We start from the raw sequence: 24900 nt of genomic DNA, 5'->3' as shown, positions 1-24900 counted from the left end.
AGACCCTCAGCAAGGAGGAGAGAGCAGCTGGATGGACAACCAGAGTCAAGGACAGGATTTTTTCAGATGGGAGAGACTGAAGTATCCTTGGGAAGCATTGCTCCTTGCACCTGCAGGTACGCTGTTTCCTCTTTCACCGTGAATGCACTGAGGAGGCAGCAGGAGAACATTGCTGTTATCAGGGATAATGACTGTAACTGCATGGCACTGACATTATCAGGGGCCACTCCAACAGCATGCACACAAGCTCCAGGCTCTTGTCCTTTGCACACCAGTGAAAACAAGGACATTCAGATACTAAGTAGGACAGAAAGTTGCTATGGGCTCAGGCATGGCTGCTCCCAGGACACTGCATCGCCTTCCAGCCCATCTGGACTGCAGTGAGGTGTGGAAGAAAATTCGCTGGCATATCTTCATGAGCTAAGTGTAAAGTTATTGTTGTTATGTGATGGCTAGTGATAGAAACTGGAAGAACTCGTCTGGAGACAGCAGAATCTCCTTTCAGCTAGCTCAGTTCAGATAATGCCAAATAGACTGACCCTAGCCAGAGCCATCCAAGCCCAGAGATAGATTTTAAAATGTGTAAGACATTCAGATTTTGAATTGTAGAAGTTTAAACCCTATATCCACTCTTGGATAGCCTTCTGTAATACAAATTAAAAAATTAGTTTTCTCTATAACCTCTTGCTTTTTTCCCTTATGCATTTTTTTTTCTCATTGGACAGATTGCCCAGTTTAAGGGGGCACATTTTCAGTTGTTCTGGAACAAGCTGAAGTGCCTGGCAGCTCACTAGGGTCACCAGCATTCCAGTTGTCAGGCAGGAACAAAGAAAGGCTGCAAAATGGCTAATAGGATCTCAAGTTGAACTTTTTGAAGAAGAAAATAAATCAGGGGTTGTAAAACGTTAGGATATTTTAAACTGATTTAGGAGCTGTAAGGCTATGTAATTTTTAATTCATCTGGGAGGCAATAGTACAAATATAAAAGTTTTGTCTAGACCAACATCAAGTAATTGTTTTCTAATTCTGCATTTTGCAGTGATTCCACCTAAGCCATTTGTCTTGATATTATTTCACTGGACTGTAGTGGCACGGTATGCAAAATCACTTAGTTATCAATTTTAAGGATCAGCCTTCAGAAAGATCAGCCCTCAGAAAGATAAGAGAAACTGTCAGGACAGACAGCAAGAATCTGTGATTCACAAGATTGTCACATGCTTCAGTTTCTTGACAGGAATTTCTGAAATGAGAACCACCTGCTCCTGGTAGTAATGCAGCATCTCTTACTGGAAAGGCAAACAGCTATTTCAGTAGAGTCTGGGGGGAAAAAAAGCTACAAGAAAGAAATTCTGCCAGAAGCTTCAACAGCAGTCCTGGGAGACCAGAAAGGAAGTGCAGCAGATCCTTCAGTCTGAGAGTCCAGCAGAAGGCTGCTGGTTCCAGCAAAATTAAGACAAAGCAGAGCTAGAAATACAGCAAAAGATACAGGAAGACAATAAAAGAAATGCAGTGGGGGAAGAAGAGAGTGGGAATAGGAAGAGGCCAAGGTGCTGCAAGCAGAGTATGATCTAGCAGCTGATATGTTGGGCAAGGGGCCAATAGCTAAACCCCAGCACACCTGGCAGGCCCATGATGGGGATCCCCTCAGGGTGCTGCTGCTGCTGCTCAACAGGACACTCTGCCATGTGCAGTGCCTCTGCTGGGGATGAAAATCCAGGACACCTCAGACCCTGCAGAACCTGGGTTTCATTTGTTGTGGCAAACTCCCTAATGGCTTGAAAGTAATGCTTACACATACATGTAACTCCTCAATTTTTGAAACAGAAAATCCGTGGTTTTGCCCACATCCTGGATTTGTGCTGTGAAACCCAGCTCAGACATATCTGCAAAGGGCCAACCTGTAACTGTCTTATCTACTGCAGTGCTTTTCTCTTGGATGCCACTGCACTTGGCTGTCCACTCAATTAGAGGAGCTTCCACGTTCTTCAAGACTAATCTGAAAATATGAAGATATAGAAGAGAAGATGATATCCAGAAAGGAGAAGAGGGGTGGAATCTGGCCTTCAGCAATACCTGATATTTGGGCGGGAGCTGAAAGCATACAGCTGTTGCTTTTAATTGAATTGCAATAGAATTGTTTAAAATTGTTATTAATAGGAGATGAAAGCTTAGATAGAATGGCCTGGCATAAATTGAGCCTGTGGTTAGTTTAAACATCTATCACACTGACCTCTCATAAATCAGGGTCAGGAAACAATGAGGGGGCAGGCAAGTGTTTCTGATGTTGTTTGCTGACTGGATGTTCAAAGGAATGCTGAAAGAATGTGCCAAGAATCTGGCTTTGTCAGGAAAAAAAGTTCTTGTTTTTGAAAAGACTGACAGAACTATAAAGAAAAAGAGGAGAGAGCTGATGCACAGGAGAAACAGACTAAATCCAGAAGCAGGGCTTCCAGAAGTTTCTCCAAGTGTTGCAAACAATTAAAACTATCAGGAGAGGCCCAGGGCACTGGACTGTGGTCTGGCACTGTGCTGTGCCTGAGTGCAGAACCAGTCCCAAGGGTGGGGGTGAGGTGGGGTCTCAGCAGCCTGTAAAGCTTGTGCAGGTTCCTGCCTGTTGTCACACGTTACAAAGGTTCCATATTGCTGGAGTTTTGTACCTCCTTGATGTTTCTTGTAGGCAGCTCCTCTAGGCACTGACTCTTCCTTGTCCTCACAGCAGCCAAGGGACTCCAGTTCCCCTCATCCACCCAATCCACTCTTTTATAACACTCTTCTTTTTGGCTACAGCTGTGGCCTGTTAACATCAGGCCTGCTCCTAATGCTTAATAATTGGCTCAGCTGCAACTCTTTAGGGGGTAAGATTACTTTCTATACCACCTTCATTTTCCCATACTGTATCCCCCTACACCTGCCCAGTCCAGAAAGCAAACCTGGGGTTGCAGAGACAGCTGCTGACTGCAATGCACTGGGAAAAGCAGCTCAGCAATCTCTGGCATTGGCACAGAAATCTGCAGCAGGAACTCAGATGAGGCCCAGCGTATGTTCTATCCTATTGTCATGGCCGGAAGGGCTGAAATGATGAAGGATATTCCTCTAAAGCCAGTTGTTGTCACTTCAAGGCTGCCTTATTGTCCATAAAATGTCACAGGAGCAAGAGGAAACAGTTCCATACTTGCTGAGATAATTCAGAGCTTAACATGATCCAACTGGAACACAGGCAAGATGTATCAGCAGGAATAAGGAGCTGGATGAGCTGCTGTGGAAAGCACAAGGGAGGGCAACAAGAAAGTTAATTTGGATGAGCAATCTGCATTGCCACCTTTGAAATATACTTGCTGCAAGTATAAAAAGTGAGAATCCTAAGTTAAAACCAGAGTTGTGAGGAGTCCTCTAACTGGAATTTCTAAAGTCTGTAAAGTAGAGCTAATGAAGAACACTTGACATGCAGTGAGCAGGAATTGTGTGACTAAAATTTACTGACCTAAAACATTGAACACAGGGGTTCAGGTAGAATTCTGGAAAATCACTGAGAATATGAGAAATATAAAAATACCTTTTAGCTGAGACTTTATCAAAGCAGGGATAGAAAAAACTGATTTTTTTTTTGAGCTGTTTTCTATGTCCACATTTCTACTAACAACGATTATTATAAGAACATTATACATAAATAAGAATTATTTTTGTCTTTCATAATGCAATTAATGCAGATAGTGACACCTGAATGTTTAACTGCCTATTTTAAAACTAACATTCAGAGCAAATCTGATATGAATTAATTCAGAAGAGTGATGGCAGTTTCCCAAGAATTTCAACTTAGGTGAACATATAGACAAAATAACAAATGATAAATGTGTTTTTTCCTGGAATTACTAATTAGAAGACTCTTGAAAATAAGCTGGTGAGGGACCATTGCAAAGTGTGTCAGGGAAGAGGAAAATTTTTTAAAAAGCCAAAATCTCTCCAAACTCTAAATTCTTAAATAATTATTTACAAGTTGGCAGATTTTTATCTGTTTGCTCTGCATTTTTACAATGACTCCAGTATTACCTACTAGGACACTGCATTCCCCTGTATAGCAAAACTCTTTGAAGGAGTGAAGGCAGCAGCTTTGTTCAGCAGCAACAGAGAACATCAGCCAGGCCTTGGTGTTTCACATATCTCGTTACTATAATTTTGATTAAATCTAAAGATGGAAATCACCTACTTTCTTGATTTTCAAAATAACTTTTTCCCACCCACCCTATTATTGTAGCCACAGGCTGGGAGGGAGTGGTAGGTCAGGAATGGTAATTTTGAGCTGTAAAACACATTTATGAAGCAGTCTTGGGCAAGAGCAAGAGCCAGTGGAGGGTGAGAAAAACTGGTTCAGGAAAGAAGCTGAACCAAGGTAGCAACAGCAGCCAGGGAGAGCAGCACAAACCCTCAGGAGAAGGGCAGGGATGTTTCTAAAGGTAGCATGATGACATTTTTTATTTAGAGCTTGTTCTTGGTGAAAAACGAACTCCTACACCTTTACAGTTTTAAATTGTGATCCCATCTGCTCCAACACTGGGAGCTGAGCTTGGAAAATAGCAGGAGATCTCAGCAGGGTGCTGGAGCTGACACTGGGAGCTGCCAGGAGAGGCTCTGGGCCCTGAGGGAGCACTGTGCTTCTGATGAGGTGCTCCGGCTGCTGCATAAACCAAAGTTGGTTTGTCCTTCTCATGCTGCCAGCCCAGCCCTTCCAAGAATGGCAGGGTAAAATGGCACTATCCCATCCCAGTTCTTCCCAAGCCTGTTACCCCACAGGCTGTGCTGATACCCAGTACTTTGTGGCCACTCCTGCACTACATAATTGATAATAATTTTACATCATTTAGTGCTTTGGCTGGGAAAGGGTTTCTCTTAGCAAATTAAGGTGGAAGACACAAAGGTTCTGGCTGTTCTGTCAGGATAATGGCTGTGGATGAAACTGTGGCTTTAGGCAGGCCAGGTTGGTCTTGAAGAGCTTCAAGGGAGAAAGCCTTGCAATTCATGGGCAGGTGAACTACAGAGGAGAATAAAGCAGCTGTGCTCTGTGATGATTGTTATGATTCATAAACAAGAGTTTATATTCTACTCTTTTTGCTTTACTAGAAATGAGCCTTGTAAATTATTATGAATTTGAAAAGTTTGCCTAATAATGGCTGAGAAGAGCTACAATGTGCCTTTGTCTCCTCAGGTAATGAAGATTTACCTCAGCAGCAGAGACTTCAAGAAAACATTGATGGATGAACCTGTGGTGGTCCTCACTTCAAACTGCATGGCTGCTTTCCCATCACATTTCATGATGTATGAAATTTTGTGCCCAAAATTTACATTCTTGTAGTTAACCATAGTACCACCATTCCTAATTTTAGGCTGATGTCATATTAAAGGAGGCAAAAGGACTCAAAAAGGATGTTTGGAATAACAGCCATATTGAAAATGACAGTATGTTCATGTGTACACCTACACTAACAAAATTCTGTTGGTACAATCTTGCTCAGACTCCATAGGGGCTTAACTTGGGGTGAGTTCCTCTGTAGGAATGGGGCTTGTATGTGTGGGGTGAGTGTCCCATTCAAACACACAGAGTATGCACTCCTTCCTAAGCAGCTTTACACACAGTTTTCACTACCTATTTTGGCTTCACAAAATACTGTCGTCCTTCTGCATAAAATAATTTACATGTCTCAGAGACTGCTGAAGTTGAGACAGTCTAAACACAGTTTAGGGGATGGAAAATAACCATGGTGAATCTGTTCCCAACCAAAGACTTCAGATCTGCCTGGGGCAGTGCCATGATGTCCCTTGATTTCCTTCTTCCCTTCTGCATAGGAAATGTGTTTTTATGTTTGACTCTTTTTCTATAAATAAAACAGACCATAATCAGGAAAACACTTGCTAGCTTTGGAGTCCAGCTTGTGACTTGTGTGGGGAAAATATTCAAATACTTTGAGGCATATTTTGGCTAGACTACTGTGAGATATGGCTGAGGCCTGACAGAATCAACAATGTGCCAGACCTGACCAGGATAAACCCTGTCCTGTGTTTGTCTGAGTGCTGGAGCTGGAAAAGCTGCAGCAAAGGAGGATGTTGGTTGTGCTGGTTTGTGTTCCAGCTGCTGCCTAAGCTCTGGCAGCAAACAAAACCACACTGGGCAGTGGTGGTGGCACAAAATCCCCCTCCATGCCCTGCAAGCCAGTCACCTCTACTCTGACACTTTGGGATACAAAGATTTTTTCCCCTCCTAAAGTTAAATATTTGCTACTTTTCTTAAAATCTCCCATGAAAGGCCAATGACTGCCACCCCACAGAGTATCTCAGCACTTTGTGGGTTTTGTTTTCTCTTAGGATTGCAAGCTCAGCAGTGTCTGTCTGCAGATCATTCTTCACCTCTCTCCCAGCATCTGCTAAGCTTGTAAATTGGTTAATAGGCTAAGAGGAATTGGGATGAATTAAGATGTAAGGAATAGGGGTAAAGCTTGAGATGGAAAGATCTTAAAATCTCAGAAAATAGGACAGAGAGGCTCTGAGGAACAACACTGGAATCTACACAGATGGAGTAACATCAGTGTCTAGCACTTGATTAAATTTAAAACAGAGAGGTTGAGATTGACTTTACAGGGCTGAGATTGTCTTGTCTACAGTTTAGGCAAAATAGTACTGGAAGCTTCAGTTGGGTGTTTGCAGTTAAAAGCTTGAACACAGTTAATAGCATCATGTTATTATCTGAAATGCCTCTGAAGGAAGATAAACAATTTCAGTTTATTATGGTTTTCTTTCCCATATGGCACAAATGGGCCCAGGACCAAACTGGCTCTCAGCAGAAAGCTCCCATCTCCACACTCATTCAGCAGGTCATATTTAACCAGTTTTGATATCTTGCCTGTACACCCACTGGTGGATCCACTCCAATCAATACTCTATGGCTCAGGGTTTTTTTATGACACTTCATTTTTTACTCCCCTTGACTCTGCTGCCACTGTTGTTGAATATTCCTTTATAGCTGATCTGTTTTCTGTCTCTCTGTGCTAATGTTTATGCCGAGTTATTATTTCCAAAAGCTAAATTTTGAGCACTCTCACTGCATTCCAAATTTCCTAAGAAAGAGCAGAAACACTACTACAATAATTCTCATGAAAACCCAAACAAATAAATCAATTAAACACTTGCATGATTCAGAAAGACAAAGAGATATTCATGCCCACGTGAAAGAATGACATGATTGTGCTTGCCTCTTCTTTTTGTGTGACATCCTCCTGCTTTCATCCCAAGTTATGTTACTGCATATTTCCCCAGTCTATCCAGATGAGGCAAAAAACATATTTTCAAAGGTACATGGTCACTGAAGGATGCAGCTAGGCACCTATCCAAGCAGGTGAAATCCTATGCAATTTTCTTGGATGCATAAGCACCTCTGAAAATCTGCTCTTGAATGTTTCAGAAAAAGGGCTGAAGTTTCCTGGTAAATAACAAGCATTTGTGAATGTCCTTAAAAACACAGGACTGGAAAGGACTTGCTTAAAAGACATTGTGATAGAATAGAGTATAAAACCAATGTGTAACTGCAGATAAGAAATCTGAGGAAAAGACAGTAATGCTTCTAGAAATTTAGGAAAATGGAAGATTGCTGAGAAAAGGCACTTCAAGATAACTCTGTTTTCTGGCATTGGTTCCAAAACATCTTAGCTGAATTCCAATGTTTTTCTATGCAAATTCAATAGCTATGAAGGCATAACATATGTCTTCCAGCAATAGCTGTCCCTTGTGTAACCTCATGACTTAACAGCACTGATAAATGTACAAAGCTCTACTAACAGTAGGGACAATGTATTTTTGAACACATGCAGTAATGAGTTCATTTAATGAAATTTTGTGTCATGGTTAGAAACAAGACTTTCTTACCATTATCAGAGGCCCAGTCATGCAGGTTGAAGACAAACTTCCAGAACTACAGTACTAAAGTAATTTCTGTTTCTTTGTGCTATGGAAAAACAGAGGAAAACTTTCATGCCACTCCTGAAACAAACTAAAGGTCATCCTCTGAACAGTATCCAAAACTTAGTATTAGACATAAATCGCTGTACTGCAGACTCCAATAGTTTGTCAGTAGCTCATTGCTCCATGCAGCAGCAGAAGGAACAAGGCTTGACAGCAAGTATTTAACTAATTGAGTCTAAATTTCTGCATTTGGAAACCCCTTGGTGTTCCAAAACAACTGCTGGCAGCAGTGAAAGGTTCAGCTGCGGATACGCATGTGTCCATGAGAAGGTACAAAGAAACCAAGCTCAGCTTTATTGACAGAAAGGAAGGCAGGGTCAGCCAGCTCTGCGTAACAGCACAGGCATCCAAACTACAGCTGACAGCCTTCAAAGGCCTCACAGAGCCTCACCCACAACTAATGCCTCCTTTTTTCCCTTCTAAAAAATGTTGTGTGTTTTCTGCAAAATAAGGGACAACCTTTCCTCAGTCTGTTTGTATTGCCTTCCTTATTTGGGGTGTCTTCCCCTTCTAATCATTTATAAGTGCTGCTTCTAAATAAATAATTATCCTTTTAACACTACAAAATAATGCCACAGTATAGTTTATGGCTTGTGACCAAAATTTTCTAGCTGTCCAAGTGTTGCTGTGGTGCTGTCAGTGCTTTGAATATCCCTGGCAAGCACAGCAGTCATTCCCTAGTGGTGCAAACATCTCAGCCAGGTATTGGGATAGCTGGACAAGGCTGCCTGCCCAGGGGAAAGCACGTGGCATTAAAAAAGAACTGTGAAAAGTGCATGAAATTAGGATACAAGCTTTTATTTTCCCTCCACTGTATTCTCAGTGTTTTGAAAGGTTGGCTAAAGCACCTGAGAGCCTGCTCCTCTCACCTACAAGGTTTCAAATGGGGACACTGAGACAAGCACAGGAGGAGGCTGACTCAGCCACCTTCATCCTGTGGAGGTACAGCCAGAGCTGACTTTTGGAAGACTGAGCTAACACACACCTACATTAACTTATGTATCTACATTTCTCCCTCCAATTTAAGGAGAAGAAGAATTTAGGATACTTTACCCAGTACATGGAGATACTGCATTCATGTCAGATCTTTATATTTAGATTATGAGAGGTTTTGGAAAACATTTAAAAGGTAAAAGAAGGAGAAAGCATTCTCCAATATGATTTTTTTACAAAAGGGCAAGGAATCCTTCTGTCTCTTGCTACACAACCCTGTAATGTTTCTCTTTTGAGACTCTGATTTTTAACTGAAACTGAAAATTAAAGTTCTCAAGGCAGCTAGAATCAATTACAGTTTGCATGTATAACAAGTTTGATTACAACAGGGGTTTTCACTGCTCTGTTTTCTGGGCAAATCAAAATGCAAGATATGCAGAGAAGCAGATTCAGCTTTCTTCAGCATAAAGAAATATTAAAATTTAGAATTGCAAATATTTGTATTTAAATATATCTTATTCTTACAGATGCATATAGATATAAGAATCATAGATAGATCATCTATATATATACATATCAATTTATATATCAGCAATAGTAATGACTCATCACCTAAGTACATCTCAAAGTTAAGGATTTTAATATATAAAACTGTGCATAAACACAGTGCATAAACTGTGATGATTTCACTTTTTCACAGATCAGAAACTGTTCTGCAGCTCAATATCACATACAGTTAGTATTCTATTTGGGGGGAAATGTTGGAATTTTACATTATACAAATTTATTAATAACACTTCAAGGATTAACATAACATGGTCAAGAAATATAACACTAATAGCAATCAATCAATCAATCAATCAATCAATCAGACACTGTTTCCTACTTTGTCCAGCTCTAACTAGAAGAGTACAGCAGCTGATTCAATTGAAAAGACATCATAATTACAGACTTTTTAGACTATTTAAATTCTACTTTTTAGGCAGAAATGACTAAATATTCGACTATATCTATGGTTTGCAACATGAAATCCTAATTTATCTTCAGTTAACCAACGTGCAGGAATTATTCTTCCTAGTTTGACCTTCTCTCCAGAAAATCACTTATGGATATTTTGGAATCAGACATAAATGAATAAAGTTTAAAACCTGATGGCTGATAAGTATTTTTGTCACATTAAACAAAATTACTGTCCATGCTAATTTGTATTCAACAGGTGGGGAAAAGATGCTGATGTTAAGTGCACAACAAGAAAAATTGAGATAAAAATGGAAGCCTGCCTGTAAACACAATGTCCAAGGAAAATAATGGATTTTAGAGAACATCTTCTCCTCTTATGTAACAAATGTTGCTGAACTGATTAAACAAAATCCAAACATAGCTTTGTGGGTCATAGCATCCAACCACAACTGAAAAAATACTTAGTGGCCTTTTAGTTAAAGGAGTGGAATCAACAACATTACCAAAACACAAGACAATAAATTCTCTGAGCGCACCAAAGAGTACCCAATAAGTCCAATATTAATCAGTCATACATGCATGATTACCTGTTCCCTTAGTTACACTAATGATTTTCAGAGTCTGATTGTTAAAGTAATTGAAAGCTGATTTTTCAAGTGGAAGTACTTCAAGCAAAGAGTAATGTGGATGGCAGCTGAGATACCTGGAGAGGCTCATATAAATACAGGTACAAAATTCAATATGACACTAGAAGAGAACACCCCCCTTATTCACAGAATAATTCCACATGCAAATTCACTAATGAAATCTGTATGTTAAATGTTAAAAATATGACAGGAAGAAATGGAATTTGAAGAAACATTCCAGTTCTCATAATATCTAGAAATCTGATCTTTTCTTTTTAGTATGTAGATTTTAATAATCTGAGTCTTCCAATTAAACAATTTTAACACTGTCTGAATGATTTATATCTAGAGTTATTCATATTTTCACATTAATTTTACACTAACTCACTAAATTTTTATTGTTGTTGCTGAGAGCTGATAGTTGTATCAAGGTGAATTGGAAATTTTTCAAGAGAGAAAAAAAAAACTAATGGATGTCTTGGACTAAGCTTAAGTCTAAGCATGTCAGTCTGTGCAATGTGTCATTACTACTAATAGCAGTCAGAAGCATTAAGAAAAACTTTACCACTCTCATCAAACAAAAAGGAATTAAATTCTTCAGCAGCTTCTTCCAGGGTCTGTAAGGGTATGCGTTATTCTCTGAAATAGAAGAAATTTATTCTGAGGGAAAGCTTTTCAACAGAACTCTTCTAAAATACAAGTTAAAGGAGTAGAAATGAGCTAAGGCATTTCTCTAGCAATCACCATAATTCTTTAATCTTTTTCATTCCCTTAACATCATGCATGGATTTTATACAAATAACAATAGCTTATCAGCTACAGAATACATACCTATGGTATGTTTAGATTACCAGATAAATGCATATTTTTAAAAAGCTTTTATGGGATGTGCAAAATATGCTGAAGCAGGAAAACAAAAACTGTGCAATGTAATAAGTATTTCTAATGTTTCTTTATTAGTTTATAGGAATCTGCAGCTAGTAACAATCTGCCTCTCACAGTTCAGAGCAAAGCTACTGATACAGCTACTCACTTTGCATTGGTTTCCCTCAGGAAATTGTTAAGAACACTTATAATATTTAATACAGAATTAAACTTTTCACAGCTAATACAGTATATAAAATTCACAAATTTCTTCAAACATGATCTATAAAGGAAGGAGTCTACAGTCTACAACACTCATGCATTAACTGGTTTTCTATGTTGTCCTATATATTTTTCCTTCTTTTTCTATACAAGCCTTCAGCATTGTCAGACCTGTATTCTCCATGACAGATGGTTACAAAAAGTCTCTACTTAGACACATTAAAAAAATCAAATAATAACTGAATAATTGTCTGACTAACATTAAACTTTTGTGCTTAATGAGGTTTAGTTAAGACTATAATCTCACGAGAGCACTGTTAATATTTATATTTGTTTGTATCCTAGAGAAGAAAGGGACATCATGCAGAAATTCAAACCTGCCTGGCATTGGTTTGTCTTGATTAAAATTCAGCACATTAAACAGGTCAGATCTATGGCTACATGACACACCAGAACCATGATATCTTCCAATTCTGGATCAACAGTGTCTTGCAAAGGATCATTTTGACCTGCACTCTAATTCAGCACATTCTGAGAGCTAAAATTTTGTTTTGAAGAGTGGGTAATGAACTGCAAAACAACACAGAACTTCCACTGAAACTTTTGAATTGTGGAATTAAGTCAAAATAATGCTTTCAATTTTGCATGATGAAGTCAATAAAGTCTTGTAAAATAATCCTCATGTACAGAATGGCACTTTTGAACTATTTTGTGTGACACAGTAAAGTCCATGAATTGCAATAGGTAGAATGAAGAACTGAGCAAAAAAAGAAGATGTGTTCACAATGAGACCTGAGGCAGACAAGTTATTTGTCAAAAGGCATCTTAGGTGGGTGATTTTAATATTTAATAAAGGTAGCGACTGTAAAATTCCTATGCTTCACATTTTAGATAAGACCTCTCACTTCTGTAAATATTCATCAGCATCTCTAGAGTGAAGCCCTTATTATACTGAGTTGAAAGACACACAAGCCAGCTGAATTGCTTTTCTGGGAGATGCTTGCGGGAGTGTAGTCAAATTTCTGCTTCACAGAAATATTCAGGTGTGGATGTTACTGCTTCAGACTCTGTATTTTGCTTTGCCATGATCATTGATAACACATATGTGCTGAAAAAAACAGAACAGATTGCAAAAGTATGGTTGAGTATATTATTAATTATTAATTAATTGTTCACAAATACTTAGGCTTGGCCAACCTAGTGCTCTTAGGATTACTCTTTCCCTTCTGGACAACTGGAAGTGAATTCTGATTTCACTTTCTAGCCACAGCAAGTTTTCCCACTTGGAATTCCCAGCTTTGAGATGCTCCCCTAGGAGGGACAGAAGCAGCAAAGGAAAGGTTTGCACCTTTTTTCCATCCTCACTTCTCTGAGAAAAGGGACAGCAACACATTATTCAGACAACCCGTCTGACCTGTGCCTGTGTTTTACTTTTGCTGCTGTCTCTGCACATACTGGCAATGTTGGACCTGAGAAGCCCCAGGCTCCCAGAAGATGGAAATTTAGGGAACTCTTAGGGGGAGGGAACTGTTCAAAGTACTGAGAAAGAACTCCTTTGGATTATTTGAGGTTTTGCAGGGAGTTCTGCATTCACTGAAAGGATCCCAAATCCCAACCATGTCAAAGACTCACCTCCACAGGGCCCCCAGGAGGAGAAAGATTGTGGGATATTTATGAGAATAAATATGGAAAATGTAGATCAGTGACTTTCTAAACTATTTTTTGTAAGAAACTTACGTTTAAATCTCTGAAGTGCTCATTGTAGTCTAAGGCATAACCTACCACAAATAAATCTGGAATTTCAAATCCGTAATCTGTAGTGAGACAAATAACAAACACCATCAATATAAGATCAGTGGCAGTTATAAGCCTTTAAATTCATTTGTGGTTCTCAAGGAGCAAACTCTACTTATACGTAGTCAGTTGGGGCTATGTTACTTTTGATTGAGACATCATGGTCAGCAGTAGCCCCATAACCAGTTCCCAGCCATAGAGTACTTGTGAAAGGGATGTGAAGAGTCAGAGGAGAGGAGAGGATAATTTTGTACAAAATTATCACTGGCACATTGTGGAAGGAAGCCAAAATCAGAGCTGGAACATTCTGCTTGCATTTGGAAGCTCCATTGGTATCTATGTGTGAAGATTACTGTCCCATATCACAGTAATGATGGAAATATGTGGAATATTAAATCAGAAGTAACTTTCACAGATCTATATATTGTCTGCTAAGAATAGTAAAACCTATCTCGTATTTTGTGCTACCAGAACATGTCAAATGCTTTCAGATTAAAGCCCCAACCTTATGAAGATTCAAGCACATGCTTAACAAAGTAAATGCATGCAGTGCACCTCAGTTATACAACTCACACACCTGAAGCCAAGCACAGACATGCATCTTTTTCAGCATGAAGGTCTGTGCAATATCAGCACAACATAAAACAAATTAGACTCTTTCCAAATTGTTCTCTAAATAACTAGAGGAAAACCCAATCTTACAGACACAAAAATAGGTCCACATAAAAAATTCTACAGGTATTCAGGTAAGGAATTTATTCAGTTGTTTAAGATTGGAGGTTATGTGCACTTTGGAATTGTAAATTTAGGCGAGTGAAGAAATGCTACACCACTGTCAGTGATTTACAAAAGAGATCTCCGATGTTTTATAAAATTCATCACACTATGAATGAACAAGGATAAAATTTGTTTCATTCAAAAGTTAATATATAAAAATATAAAGCTACCCTTCATGAAGTAATTTTATTGCTTATTTCATATGTTTAACATTAGTTAATCCAGTCAAATATATGCCTTAATTTACTGGGTTAAATTGTAAATGTTAAAAAATACCACTCCACTGTGTAAAAAGTTGTACAACAAAATGTTTGGATCATAGTTCAGATAACAGGGCTAAAACCTCACAGCCATGCCCAACATTTAAGTAACTTTTGCTTCATAGATTTTCCATCTCTCCCACATCCCAAATCAAAACCCTTCATGCTGCCTCCTGGTACTCACCTGCCTACTCTCCTTCTACCCTCCTCCCCAGCTCAGCTGACCAGAGACTTCTTCAGTAGCAAATACTGGATGGATCTCTTCTAGATGGATTTTATTTAGCCACATACCTGTTATTACATCATTTATTCTAAATAAGTCTAAAATGACAATTGCTTGGTATAGCTCCATTTACAGCTTCATCATAACACAGTAATGGACCAGTAATTTAGAGAGAAGTGGTGCTGGTGTGGTGCAAACTGAACAGCAGGGGAAAGTTTAAAAAGCCCAATTTATCTTCTGCTTTTTAGGGGGTGGGATTTAATTATAATATCAGTGTTTTTCCTTTGAACAATAATACTTTTAAAAATAGAAGTGCTTTTCTGAATAAAAAAATGCAAAACTTGCTAACACTTAGTCACAATAAAACACCTTTCATGCTCAGATGGAATCCTGCAGCTCCTCCAGAGAGATGCAATGAGGAAGGAAAAAGAAGAAATGGATATTCTCTTTGATATTGTCAGAGACAGAAGATAAAACACTCACCTTTCATTGATGAAATTAAATCCTTTCAAAATTTCCCAGTAAAGTTTGGATTCTGCAGAAAACCTAAGTCGGGTAGGTTTTCCAAATGACAATTATACAAATCCTGCCATTGCATCCCATAGACCCACTGACAATTGGTATTTTACAATGCTTCTAGCAGTCCATAGAATGTGATGAAAGGCAAGTGACAGAGTAGTGGCAACTTCTACTGTCAAGTAGAGATTTTCAGAACACTTACAATCTGGTCTGTACCCATCAGGCCGAGATGTTCTTTTCACCAACAAACTGTAAGTAAAAATAAAATAACCTCAGTAAAAATAAAATAACCTCATTTAAATCTAGATATGTAACTGAATAACACACATAAAACTATTCCCTTTATCTAAAATCTGAGCCACGTGAGTGCCTGTTCTTGTTCTTTTTCTCTTCCTGACAACATCCTGACTGCAGGGAAGAGCTGGGTGTATTCCCCTCCCCAGTCCATCAGTGCCAGTCTTGAAATGGCTGGAGGATCATTGCCAAGCAGAACAATACAAAAGCATTTCCCCTCCTTTCCTTCACCCTCCCCTCAGTGACCCAGGCAGCTCCTCTGCACAGCTCTCCTTCATACTGCAGCATCAAGCTAAAGCAGGATGTCTGAATGGGAAACTATCTGGAAAATATGCTGGACTAGACTAATTAATTACTAAATTTTGTGATACTTTTACTCACCTTGCCACTTTAATCATTTTTGGCTTGTATTTTTCTATATTGTTAAGCAGAACCTTCATGGTTCTTCCAGTTCCAACAATATCCTTATAAAACAAGAAAAATAAAGTAAGTAAGACACAAAGGAAAGCTGAAAGGAGGAAATCTGGACAATGCCTGAGAAGTTTCACATTCTTGTTTTGTAGAAATGATTTATTTTTCCAGTACATTACATTTTTGTAAACCACATCCAAAAAAGACTATAATTGAGCTTACACTTTTGAAGCAAGCACTTTCTATTCATAAAATTATCAGTTCAAGGACTGTCCACTTCCTTTTGAAAATAGCTGTGTTGCAAGTACTTGGGATGTAACTCAGGACTGGAGCTGACTCTACTGGACACTGCAAGGATGCAGGGATTAGACTTTTCATACTGTGCTTGAGATCACAGTATGTCACCATGTCTCCATGTTGGGGCTAAATCTGCCCTATTTGTTGTACTAGCACAGTACAAATGGAATTTCTCCAGAGCTGCCATATCCAATATCATCTCAATGAGATCTATAGGTACCTGGCTAGAAAACTGACTGTGGAGAGCAGCTGTTGATCTGAACTTTGGGGGTAGGTTAGCAACACCTTGTCTCTGCCCTCCAGCTGTTTAATATGCAATTTGCTTGGACATGTTTAATTTCTGTTAAAGCAGATGGAATGAGTAAATTGGAGTTTGTAGCAGCTATTCAGGTAACCAGCCATCTCTGTGGCTGATGGCTTTTCTTCCATCCTTTGCTAAGAAAAGAAATTTCAACAGTGTACAGTTCATTACACTGTCCAGCTTACTTCCCACGCAAGCAAGCTGGTTCTGAAATGCCAGGCAGATCCGAATTTGCTCTCTAGCTTCCCCAGTTGCTTATTCAACATTTTCAAAGAGAATCACCTATCTTAATTATATGAGAATTTGTAGCAGCAGTGAGGTGACATGTTCTTTCCCTCTACAACTGAACACTGCTGACTTACATCAGCAACAGCTCTGTGATGTGCTGTGCCCAGGAACACTGCTGGGGGAGAGCTGGATGCAGAAGCTGGGGGGCCTTGAGGGAAGGACTGACACTCCCAGCCAGACTGTGAACAGCCCTGGGGCTGTAAAGCATATGTAGGGCCACCATTTCAGTCATGCACCTGAGAAATGCAGGGCATCACTGCAGTTGATTCACTGTCCTCCAAGGAACAGAACAACTTGAAGAACAGGAGTTGATGAAACCACAGAAAGAACAAATCAAATAAGGCAGAAACAAAGACTCCTGGGTATCACGAGGCAGAGCACCAGTTAGAGTGACAGCAATGTAGTTTGATCTGTCATGCAATTGCAAAAAGACTGAGAGGCCATTAAGCAAATCAACCCCTCTCCCTCTTCACCACTTCCCAGGAAGAAGTGTAAACACAGACAGGATTTAGAAACTGAACAGCCCATCATAAATTGGCTGTGTGACTTTATCTAAGTACAATATGACATAAGCACCCAGCTTACCTCCACAATTAGAACATTCTGGAAGAAACAAAAAGGAATACAATTACATAATATTCACATAGTAAAAGAAATAAATGTTTAAAAAAAGGAAATGAAGATAGGTCCATGTACATATATACAACACAGTAGGACACAAGGAGTTTCCTGTTTCATTTCTGCGCCCTGAAAAAGAGCCAGCCATAAGAGCAAGCCCTGCAGTCAGGGACCACAACTTAATTCAGCTCTGTCTAGATTATCCTCTTTGTCCAAGAACGGATGTAGCTTTGGAAAATAAAATTAGATGGAAGAAATCCAAATAGGATGAGCTTTACTTCATTCCAGCATCTCTAGCTGTGTACTGCAGTGTACCCTAAAGTTCACTAAAATACTATTTCCAATGTTAGTATGAGAATACAACAACAATATTCTTTCTCTGAAATAAATGCTCTTCCTCCCTCCCTCCTCCCACACTCAAGCAACTTCACAGTAAAGGATTAGAGGCCAAGTTGTAACACCCACTCTCATACTGCAAAGCACCCTCTTTCTCTTCAGATACTGCTGCTGAAATCAGTGTTATTTGAAGAGAAGGGGAGTGGCCCAGCCAAGAGCAGTGATGTCAAATTTTATGACAGTATCATCACACAGGCTGAATCCTTTTTGCTGAAAGGGTTCATCACTGTTCCAGGAAGTACAGTGTCTAAGGAGACTTCAGTTCTTCTACTAAAAGCAATATTAAGATGCAATGTCCTTATTAGAATAAATAAAAATCTATTTATTAGTAGGCATGATCATATGCATGATCAAAGGGATGGACTCTTACAATATTGCATTAAGATCTCCTTTCTGAAGTGAAACCTGCAGTAGCAAGAGGAAAGTTATTTCACAAATACCTTTATCTATCTATCAGTGTATACACCTTACATGGATGCGCACACTGTGTGTCCTGCAAAACCTCCAGACCACATAGTTTCATATCCATGCAGTATCCACCAGCCTAGCTTACATTCCACTTCCTTTCTGTCAGGCTGCTTGGCTTTGCTACATACAGAACAAGGGGACTGTTTAACTTCCTTTTCCATAACAAAAACCCAAGGCCGAGAGTAAGAGAGACTCAGACACACAGAGGAGGAGTGTGTGAAAGCAGCATGCTCACAACCAGCACACCTTTAACAGCTTCATTAACCAATACATAAATAGCTTTAAATATTCAAACCAGAAATTATTAATATAGATTATCCATATTTATATTCACACTGCAGCTATTCCTAACACTCACAGTGCTTGGTAGGGAAACATGGCATACTTCATGCATTAAGCACTGCAGAAACACATTACCACACACTGCATTATACCTGGATGCTTCTGAAATGGTAAAACACTTGGTAAAGGTGTGGAGGGAACTCGTGGCAGCAGTTGAGCAAATGTCAGCAATGGAGATACCACTCAAGAAAGCCACTAATTTAGACTGAGCTCTGGTGGAATGTATATTAATCTTGGAGGGAGGCTCCTTTTTGGTGTTTTCATAACAGGTTTCACTGGTGGTTATCCTGCTTGGCACTCCTGACTTTCAACCTCTCAGCTGCTGACACAAACAATTTTGGATCTCAAGCTAGTCCTGTAAAGGCAAAAAGTTAAAGGCCTCTTAATAAAAGTCTAAAGATACCCTGCCTCTAGAAACTTCTCCCTTCAAGAAAGAATGGAAGTGTATCAGTTGTCTAGATGGGATGAAGAGCCAAAACCATGTTCAGGAGAAGCTTATGACAGGTGTGTAGGAACAGTTTTTGAAGGAAACCATTTGGATCCAAAACCAATTGGATCTCATCTGGCTTCCTGTATGAAGTCATAAGTGGGAAAAACACTTCTGAGGACTAGCTCAGGACACCTGGGTCTGAGGCATAAGGAAATTACTTGATTCAGTCAGTGGACACCTGAAGATAATGTGCAGGAGTAATGGCTTAACCACCCCAAGGAACCTGTGCAGCTGGTGATATATATAAATATTGATTTGTTTACACACACACACACACAAACACACACACACACACACACACACACACACACACACACACACACACACACACACACACATACATACACAAACATACATACACATATATATATATATAATATAGGGAGAGAGCAAAAGAGTTGACAAGAAAAGAACCTCACCAGAACTAAAAATGGAAATAAACCCTTTAGTACCAGGCCCAATGAGAGTAACCATGATCAAACACAGCCCACAGATCTCAAGGCAGGTCCATAGTCTTGAGACAGGTTCAACAAAGTCAGCCTGTGAGTCAAGGTCTGGGCCAATGCTTGCAGTCATGTACAGGTTTGGCTGCAGCTGAGCTGAAGGTCGGTACCCACAGAGCACAGATCAGTCATGGCCCAAGAGCCCAGGGCTGAGCTGGTGTTCCTGTGCCCACAGGTGTGAGTAAGGTCCCAAGGGACACAGGGCATGGCCATCAGCATCTATCTGTGCATCGCTTAGTGCACTGTGACAGACTGAGAACAGCGAAGTCCTGAGACATTTCATGCACAGATAAATAAATTTCTTTGCTACCACAGTTGCTTCAGCTGTTCTGTCAAGATTAAGGGATTCTTTTGCTTGCTCACATGTTGAAATCACAAAGTTGGACAGAATGAGGGGACAGCAGCCTCCTTGGCCATGGAATTTGGGCTAACCAATAAGGAGTATGTCCTTACACAGTCCTTACTATTTAACTTGTGAGAAAAAATAATCATAGACCTAATAGAAAATGGGTCTGAAGAAACCATGAAAGATCATCTTCTGTTGGGCTACAGCAGAAATTTTAAACTATCCTTCACAGATATCCGATTTACCTCTTCTAGAACATGATGAGTACTTCAGAATCTCCCCAGGGAATATGTCTCAATACCTCATTATCTAAGAGCAAAAATATAATAAGAAAACTTCTGTTGATACTTGGCCTGATCTTATTTTGAACAGAACATGGAAAATGCTCTTTTTCTTCTCTTTTCTCTTCTATATTTGAAAGACATATTTCCTCTTCTTCAGATTAAACAGCCTCTATTTATTTAATGTTTTCTCACAAGTTATATTTCCTAGCTTTCTGATCACTCTTTTGTTCTCCTCTGGAATTAGTCCAGTTGGTCAGAATCCTTCCCCAGTTGTGGTGTTCCAAACCAGAGTCTTTTCCAGTGTCAAGAGGAATAAAAGAACCACTTTGTATGGTTTATAAATAATCCTCCTTTCCATGTATCCCAGTACAACACTTACATACTATATAAAAATATACTGGTGTCTCATGTGCAACTTGTGATACATCTTTTGTCTCCAGGACTGCTGCTGAGTCAGTCCTCCCTCACTTGCATTTATGCAAAAGATTATTTCTGTATAAACACAGATGTTGGTATTCATCTTTATTGTTGTTACATGTCATTCTTTGAACCAAATTCTTAAAATAATTTCTTAAGATCATTATATCTTATAGTATTTTTCCAGGTAGTATGAGTACCATTAAATGCTAATTTCATCTTTTCAATCATGAATTAAGTTTTGTATAGTCCCTGGAGAGCATGCTTTAATGCATCTCGTCTGACAGTGAAGCATAATTAACTGTTTCTGGAGAACAGCTTTCCAACCAGTCACACACCTAACAGAAATTCAATTTTGTCTATGTCTCCTTATCAGAAATGACTCATATGAAGGAAAGAGGATTAATGTGGATCCAGACATGCCTGAAAGGTTTGTCTGGCTGTAGGAGTGATAGTCACCTGCACATGACTTCAGCTGATGTGTAAGATTGACTAACTTCACAAGGAAGGATTTTGTCTTTCATCCATAGAGTCAAGGAGTCCAACTGTTGCAAATCATTTACACTGGGGAAGTTCCTATAAGATGTCTAGGCCATCTTATGGCCTAGAAAACAGTTGCTGTTTTGTATTATGTCCATTCTCATTATTTCCAAAACACAGATGAGGATTTTCTGTACTACAGGGAAATCATGTAGGTAAGGCCTTTGCAGTGGAAAAGCTACTATAAAATATTTAGATATGAAAACATTTTGTTACTATAAGTAAGTAGGCATCCTAACTGTTCAGAGTGATACTTTGATCTCTGTTATCATTATGCAGGGTTACTGTGCCTAAAGTCTCCCTACTCTTCAGTCATTAACTGCTGCTTAGGACTGAAGACATTCAGAGTGGTTTGCCATCCTCTGGTACACAAACCCTCTCCTACAAAATACTGTGCTGGGAAACTGACTGTGTTGCTGCCTGTCCCCTGCCTTTCTATTGCTGGAGCAGTCTACAGATAGATGATTTCAGAAAAGGGATGGAATAGCAAAGTAGAAGAGCAAACTGCCAAGAAATGTTTTGATATACAGTGTCCCAGACTAGATAGTGGTGATGCCCAGCTAAAACTGGTTGAAATAGATTAGTTTATCCTTGATCAGATGGATTGCAGAGGATGAAAGAAGAATGCAACGGATACAACAAATTAGTACATTGTCAGGGATGTCACCATCATCCTAAAGGCACAGCTGGCTGCTCCCAGCATCTCTTGTGAAAGGTCAGTTACATGGAAGACCTTATTGAGCTTCACTGTGAGTCCCTATGTGAGCTGGTGTGCAGGGACTGGTAAAACTCATCAGCTTGTGGTGCTGCAGCAATCACTGATAGCTGGACAAACAGGATGCTAAAGAACACTGAAGAAAAGATCCTTCTCAAGTATGTGTGTTTGTAGCTCCCATACCACATAGATCAAGAATGTTTTGTCCTCTCAGATATATTTGAAGCAATTACAAAGAAGGAAACCACATGAAAAGAAAAGTAATCCAGCCTTCTGGGTTCTATCTACTTTTAAAACTCAGAGAACAGTGTATAGGAATATTTACTGACATGTTGACTAGACTAAAGATGGCTTAATTTCTGAGCAGAGCCATGTTCACCAATACAATCTCTGAAGTACATCCAGAAATCTAATAATGGTGCTAATATATCTTAGAGTGAGACAGAATACAGTCAGTTTTTAAAAATATGTTCTGGAAAGATTTCATACATAGTCCAAATAAAAAGGGATGTTGGCCTCAGAGAATGAAACACCTTCCTATTGAGTCATTGCAAAAGAATCAACATTGCAAAAGAATCAGCTGCCATTACTGATAGATCAGAGGGATGGCTGGGAGCTCAGATTTGGATGTGATTCATTCTGTGTTTACACAGCTTTTTACCCGGTAGCTGGCAGAAGGTAGGCTGGTGTAACACAGAGTCAAAGAACACCTCAGGTTGGAAGGAAGTCATAAGGACCAGCAAGTCCAACTCCCTGCTCTTTGTAGGACTACCTACAACTAAACCATATGACATTGACCAGGTGCTTCTTGTAACTCTGACAGGCTTCAGACCCTGACCACTTCCCTGGAGAGCCTGTTCCAGTGAATTGAACACAGTTTCAGTGAAGAACCTTTTCCAACAGTCCAATCTGAACTTCCCTTGATATGGCTTCATTCCATTTCCTCTGCTGTTGCTGATCCCTAGAGAGCTGTGTGCACTGCCCATCTTGCGGAAGATGTAGGCTGTGATGAGGGCACCCTTCAGCCTTCACTTTCCCAGGCTGGACAACACAAGTCACCTCACCACTCCTCAGAAGTCTTGCCCTTGAGCCCTTGCAGCAACCTGGTTGTCCTGGACACACTCTGATAGTCAGAAGTCCTTCCTGCATTGTGGCAGACCCCAGCACTCGAGGTGAGGCCGCCCCAGAGCAGAGCAGAGCAGAGTAGAGCAGAGCAGAGCAGAGCAGGACAATCCCTCCCTTGCCCTGCTGGCCATGCTGTGCCTGATGCCCCCCAGGACAGGGTTGGCCCTGGGCACTGCTGGCTCAGGTTCAGCTTGCCATGGACCAGGACCCCCAGGTCCCTTTAACGGTGCTCCTCTCCAGCCTCTCATTCCCCAGTCTTTACATATAATAGGGATTAGCCTGTCCCAGATGGAGAATCTTGTTAAATTTCATACAATTGGTGATTGCCCAGCTCTCCAGCCTATGCAGATTTCTCTGCAAAAGGCCCCTCTACCTCTGAGGAAGTTCACAGCTTTATCATCATTAGCAAATTTTCTTAATGTACATTCAATTGATGAGCCCAGATCTTGTATAAAAACATTAAAAAGCAGTGGTCCTATAATTGTCCTCTGTGGTTTTGAATGCAAAGGGGTGCTGTGAAGTTAAAAATTCTCCAGTTTTGAGTGATCAGGGCACACACAATTTGCAACTCTGTACATGAACATTTGAACTGAGCAGAAATAATATTTGTGGTATGAGCTGGATCTCCACAAAAATAAAATTTGCATTTCCATATACATTTCTAGACAGTAGTAAAAATGGCCCATAGCAGCATGTCTTTGGTCATCTAGAAAAAGGAGGTTTTTGACAATACTAGTACTATGTAAAATACGGAAGAAATAATTTCTAACCCTCAGGTAGCATGAGAATCTGTCTCTCATGCTAAAGAGAACTCTCTGCGAATGTTAATTTTTTTAACAATGAACAGAAAACATGCAAAAATTGAAAATCTATTATTTCCTCCTTTTAAAAGCCACACACATTTATACAGTGAAGGAAAGTATGTTGTTTTTACAGTACATTTAAAAAAATCCTGATTTGCAGTAAGATGAAAACTACCCCAGCACTGAGTCAATACATTTCTATTGTTTACCTTCCCACAGGTCAGTAATAAATGGAACAATGTCAGCTAACAAGACCAAGCAGAGTAATGAGAGCATGTCTGCCTCCTGCCTGACAGTAGTAAGGGCTATGGAAATTATTTTTCATCTTCCTGGAACAGAATAACAATTTTTTTTCTAGACTTGGATTGTATGTTCCATTCAGAAGACTGTTTTCAAAGGAAAATTGCTATGAAATAGTAGTACTTTGAAGTTAGCATGGAGTAAGACTTTGAGGAAAACTCTCTTTGAACTAATACAAATTGTGACATTTTAACAAGGTAAAAATTCTAAGCTGCACATTTAGAAAGGGGGAGTATTTCCCTGAAAGCCTACTTTAATAATTAAATAAACAACTGCATTTAATGCAACACTACAGCTAAGAGGACAAACTCAGCCCTCACATATATAGCAAGAAAATCAGGTAGGTACATAAAGAAGGTATTTTCTCCTTAAATGTTTCAGCATAAAATCAGCAGAATAGCATACACACATTTTTATGCTTTAGTAGAAAGAAAAGAACAGAAAGAACTTAAAACTGAGAAAATAAAAATTATTTGAGAACTGAAAAAAATACTTTTAGAGTGAAGTAAGGTTTGTAGCAGGAAGTAATAGCTTTTATTTAATTAACAGCCCATTTCCCAGTGGGGGAACATTTTTCACAAAAGAACTTTGACCTTTCAGCCCACAGCCTGAGAGAGACCACAAAATACCTTCAACAGCTGAGCCTGGGAACAAAAATTCAGAACTGCTGTATGCACTCGAAATCATGGACTGAATAAAATAGTCCTTTACAGCACATTATAATCCTCCACTGCAGCTGCCCTTCAACTCATTTATCAGTGTTCCACAGCTGATAATTTC

The 24900-nt window shown here is 39.5% G+C and overlaps 1 protein-coding gene across 5 annotated transcripts in view; it reads right to left on the bottom strand.

The window, feature by feature from the left end:
* Positions 1-11459: 11459 nt before the first annotated feature.
* Positions 11460-24900, bottom strand: part of PRTFDC1 (phosphoribosyl transferase domain containing 1) — a 43075-nt gene continuing 29634 nt past the window's right edge. For 3 of the 5 annotated variants that reach the window (XM_005480328.2, XM_074534912.1, XM_074534917.1), the window contains 5 exons: positions 17359-17376; positions 15858-15940; positions 15385-15431; positions 13347-13423; positions 11460-12717 (listed from right to left, as the gene is read on the bottom strand). In XM_005480328.2, the coding sequence (XP_005480385.1) occupies positions 12670-12717; positions 13347-13423; positions 15385-15431; positions 15858-15940; positions 17359-17376 (273 nt within the window). In that variant the 3' untranslated portion in view covers positions 11460-12669. Of the gene's footprint in view, positions 12718-13346; positions 13424-14624; positions 14732-15384; positions 15432-15857; positions 15941-17358; positions 17377-24900 lie in introns of all 5 variants that reach the window. The other 2 variants (XR_012578972.1, XM_074534907.1) reach the window with 2 other exon arrangements.

Source organism: Zonotrichia albicollis, chromosome 1 (assembly GCF_047830755.1).
Source record: "Zonotrichia albicollis isolate bZonAlb1 chromosome 1, bZonAlb1.hap1, whole genome shotgun sequence".
NCBI lineage: Eukaryota > Metazoa > Chordata > Aves > Passeriformes > Passerellidae > Zonotrichia > Zonotrichia albicollis.
Note: the sequence above shows the minus strand (reverse complement) of the source record. Positions and strands in the feature narration are given on the sequence as shown.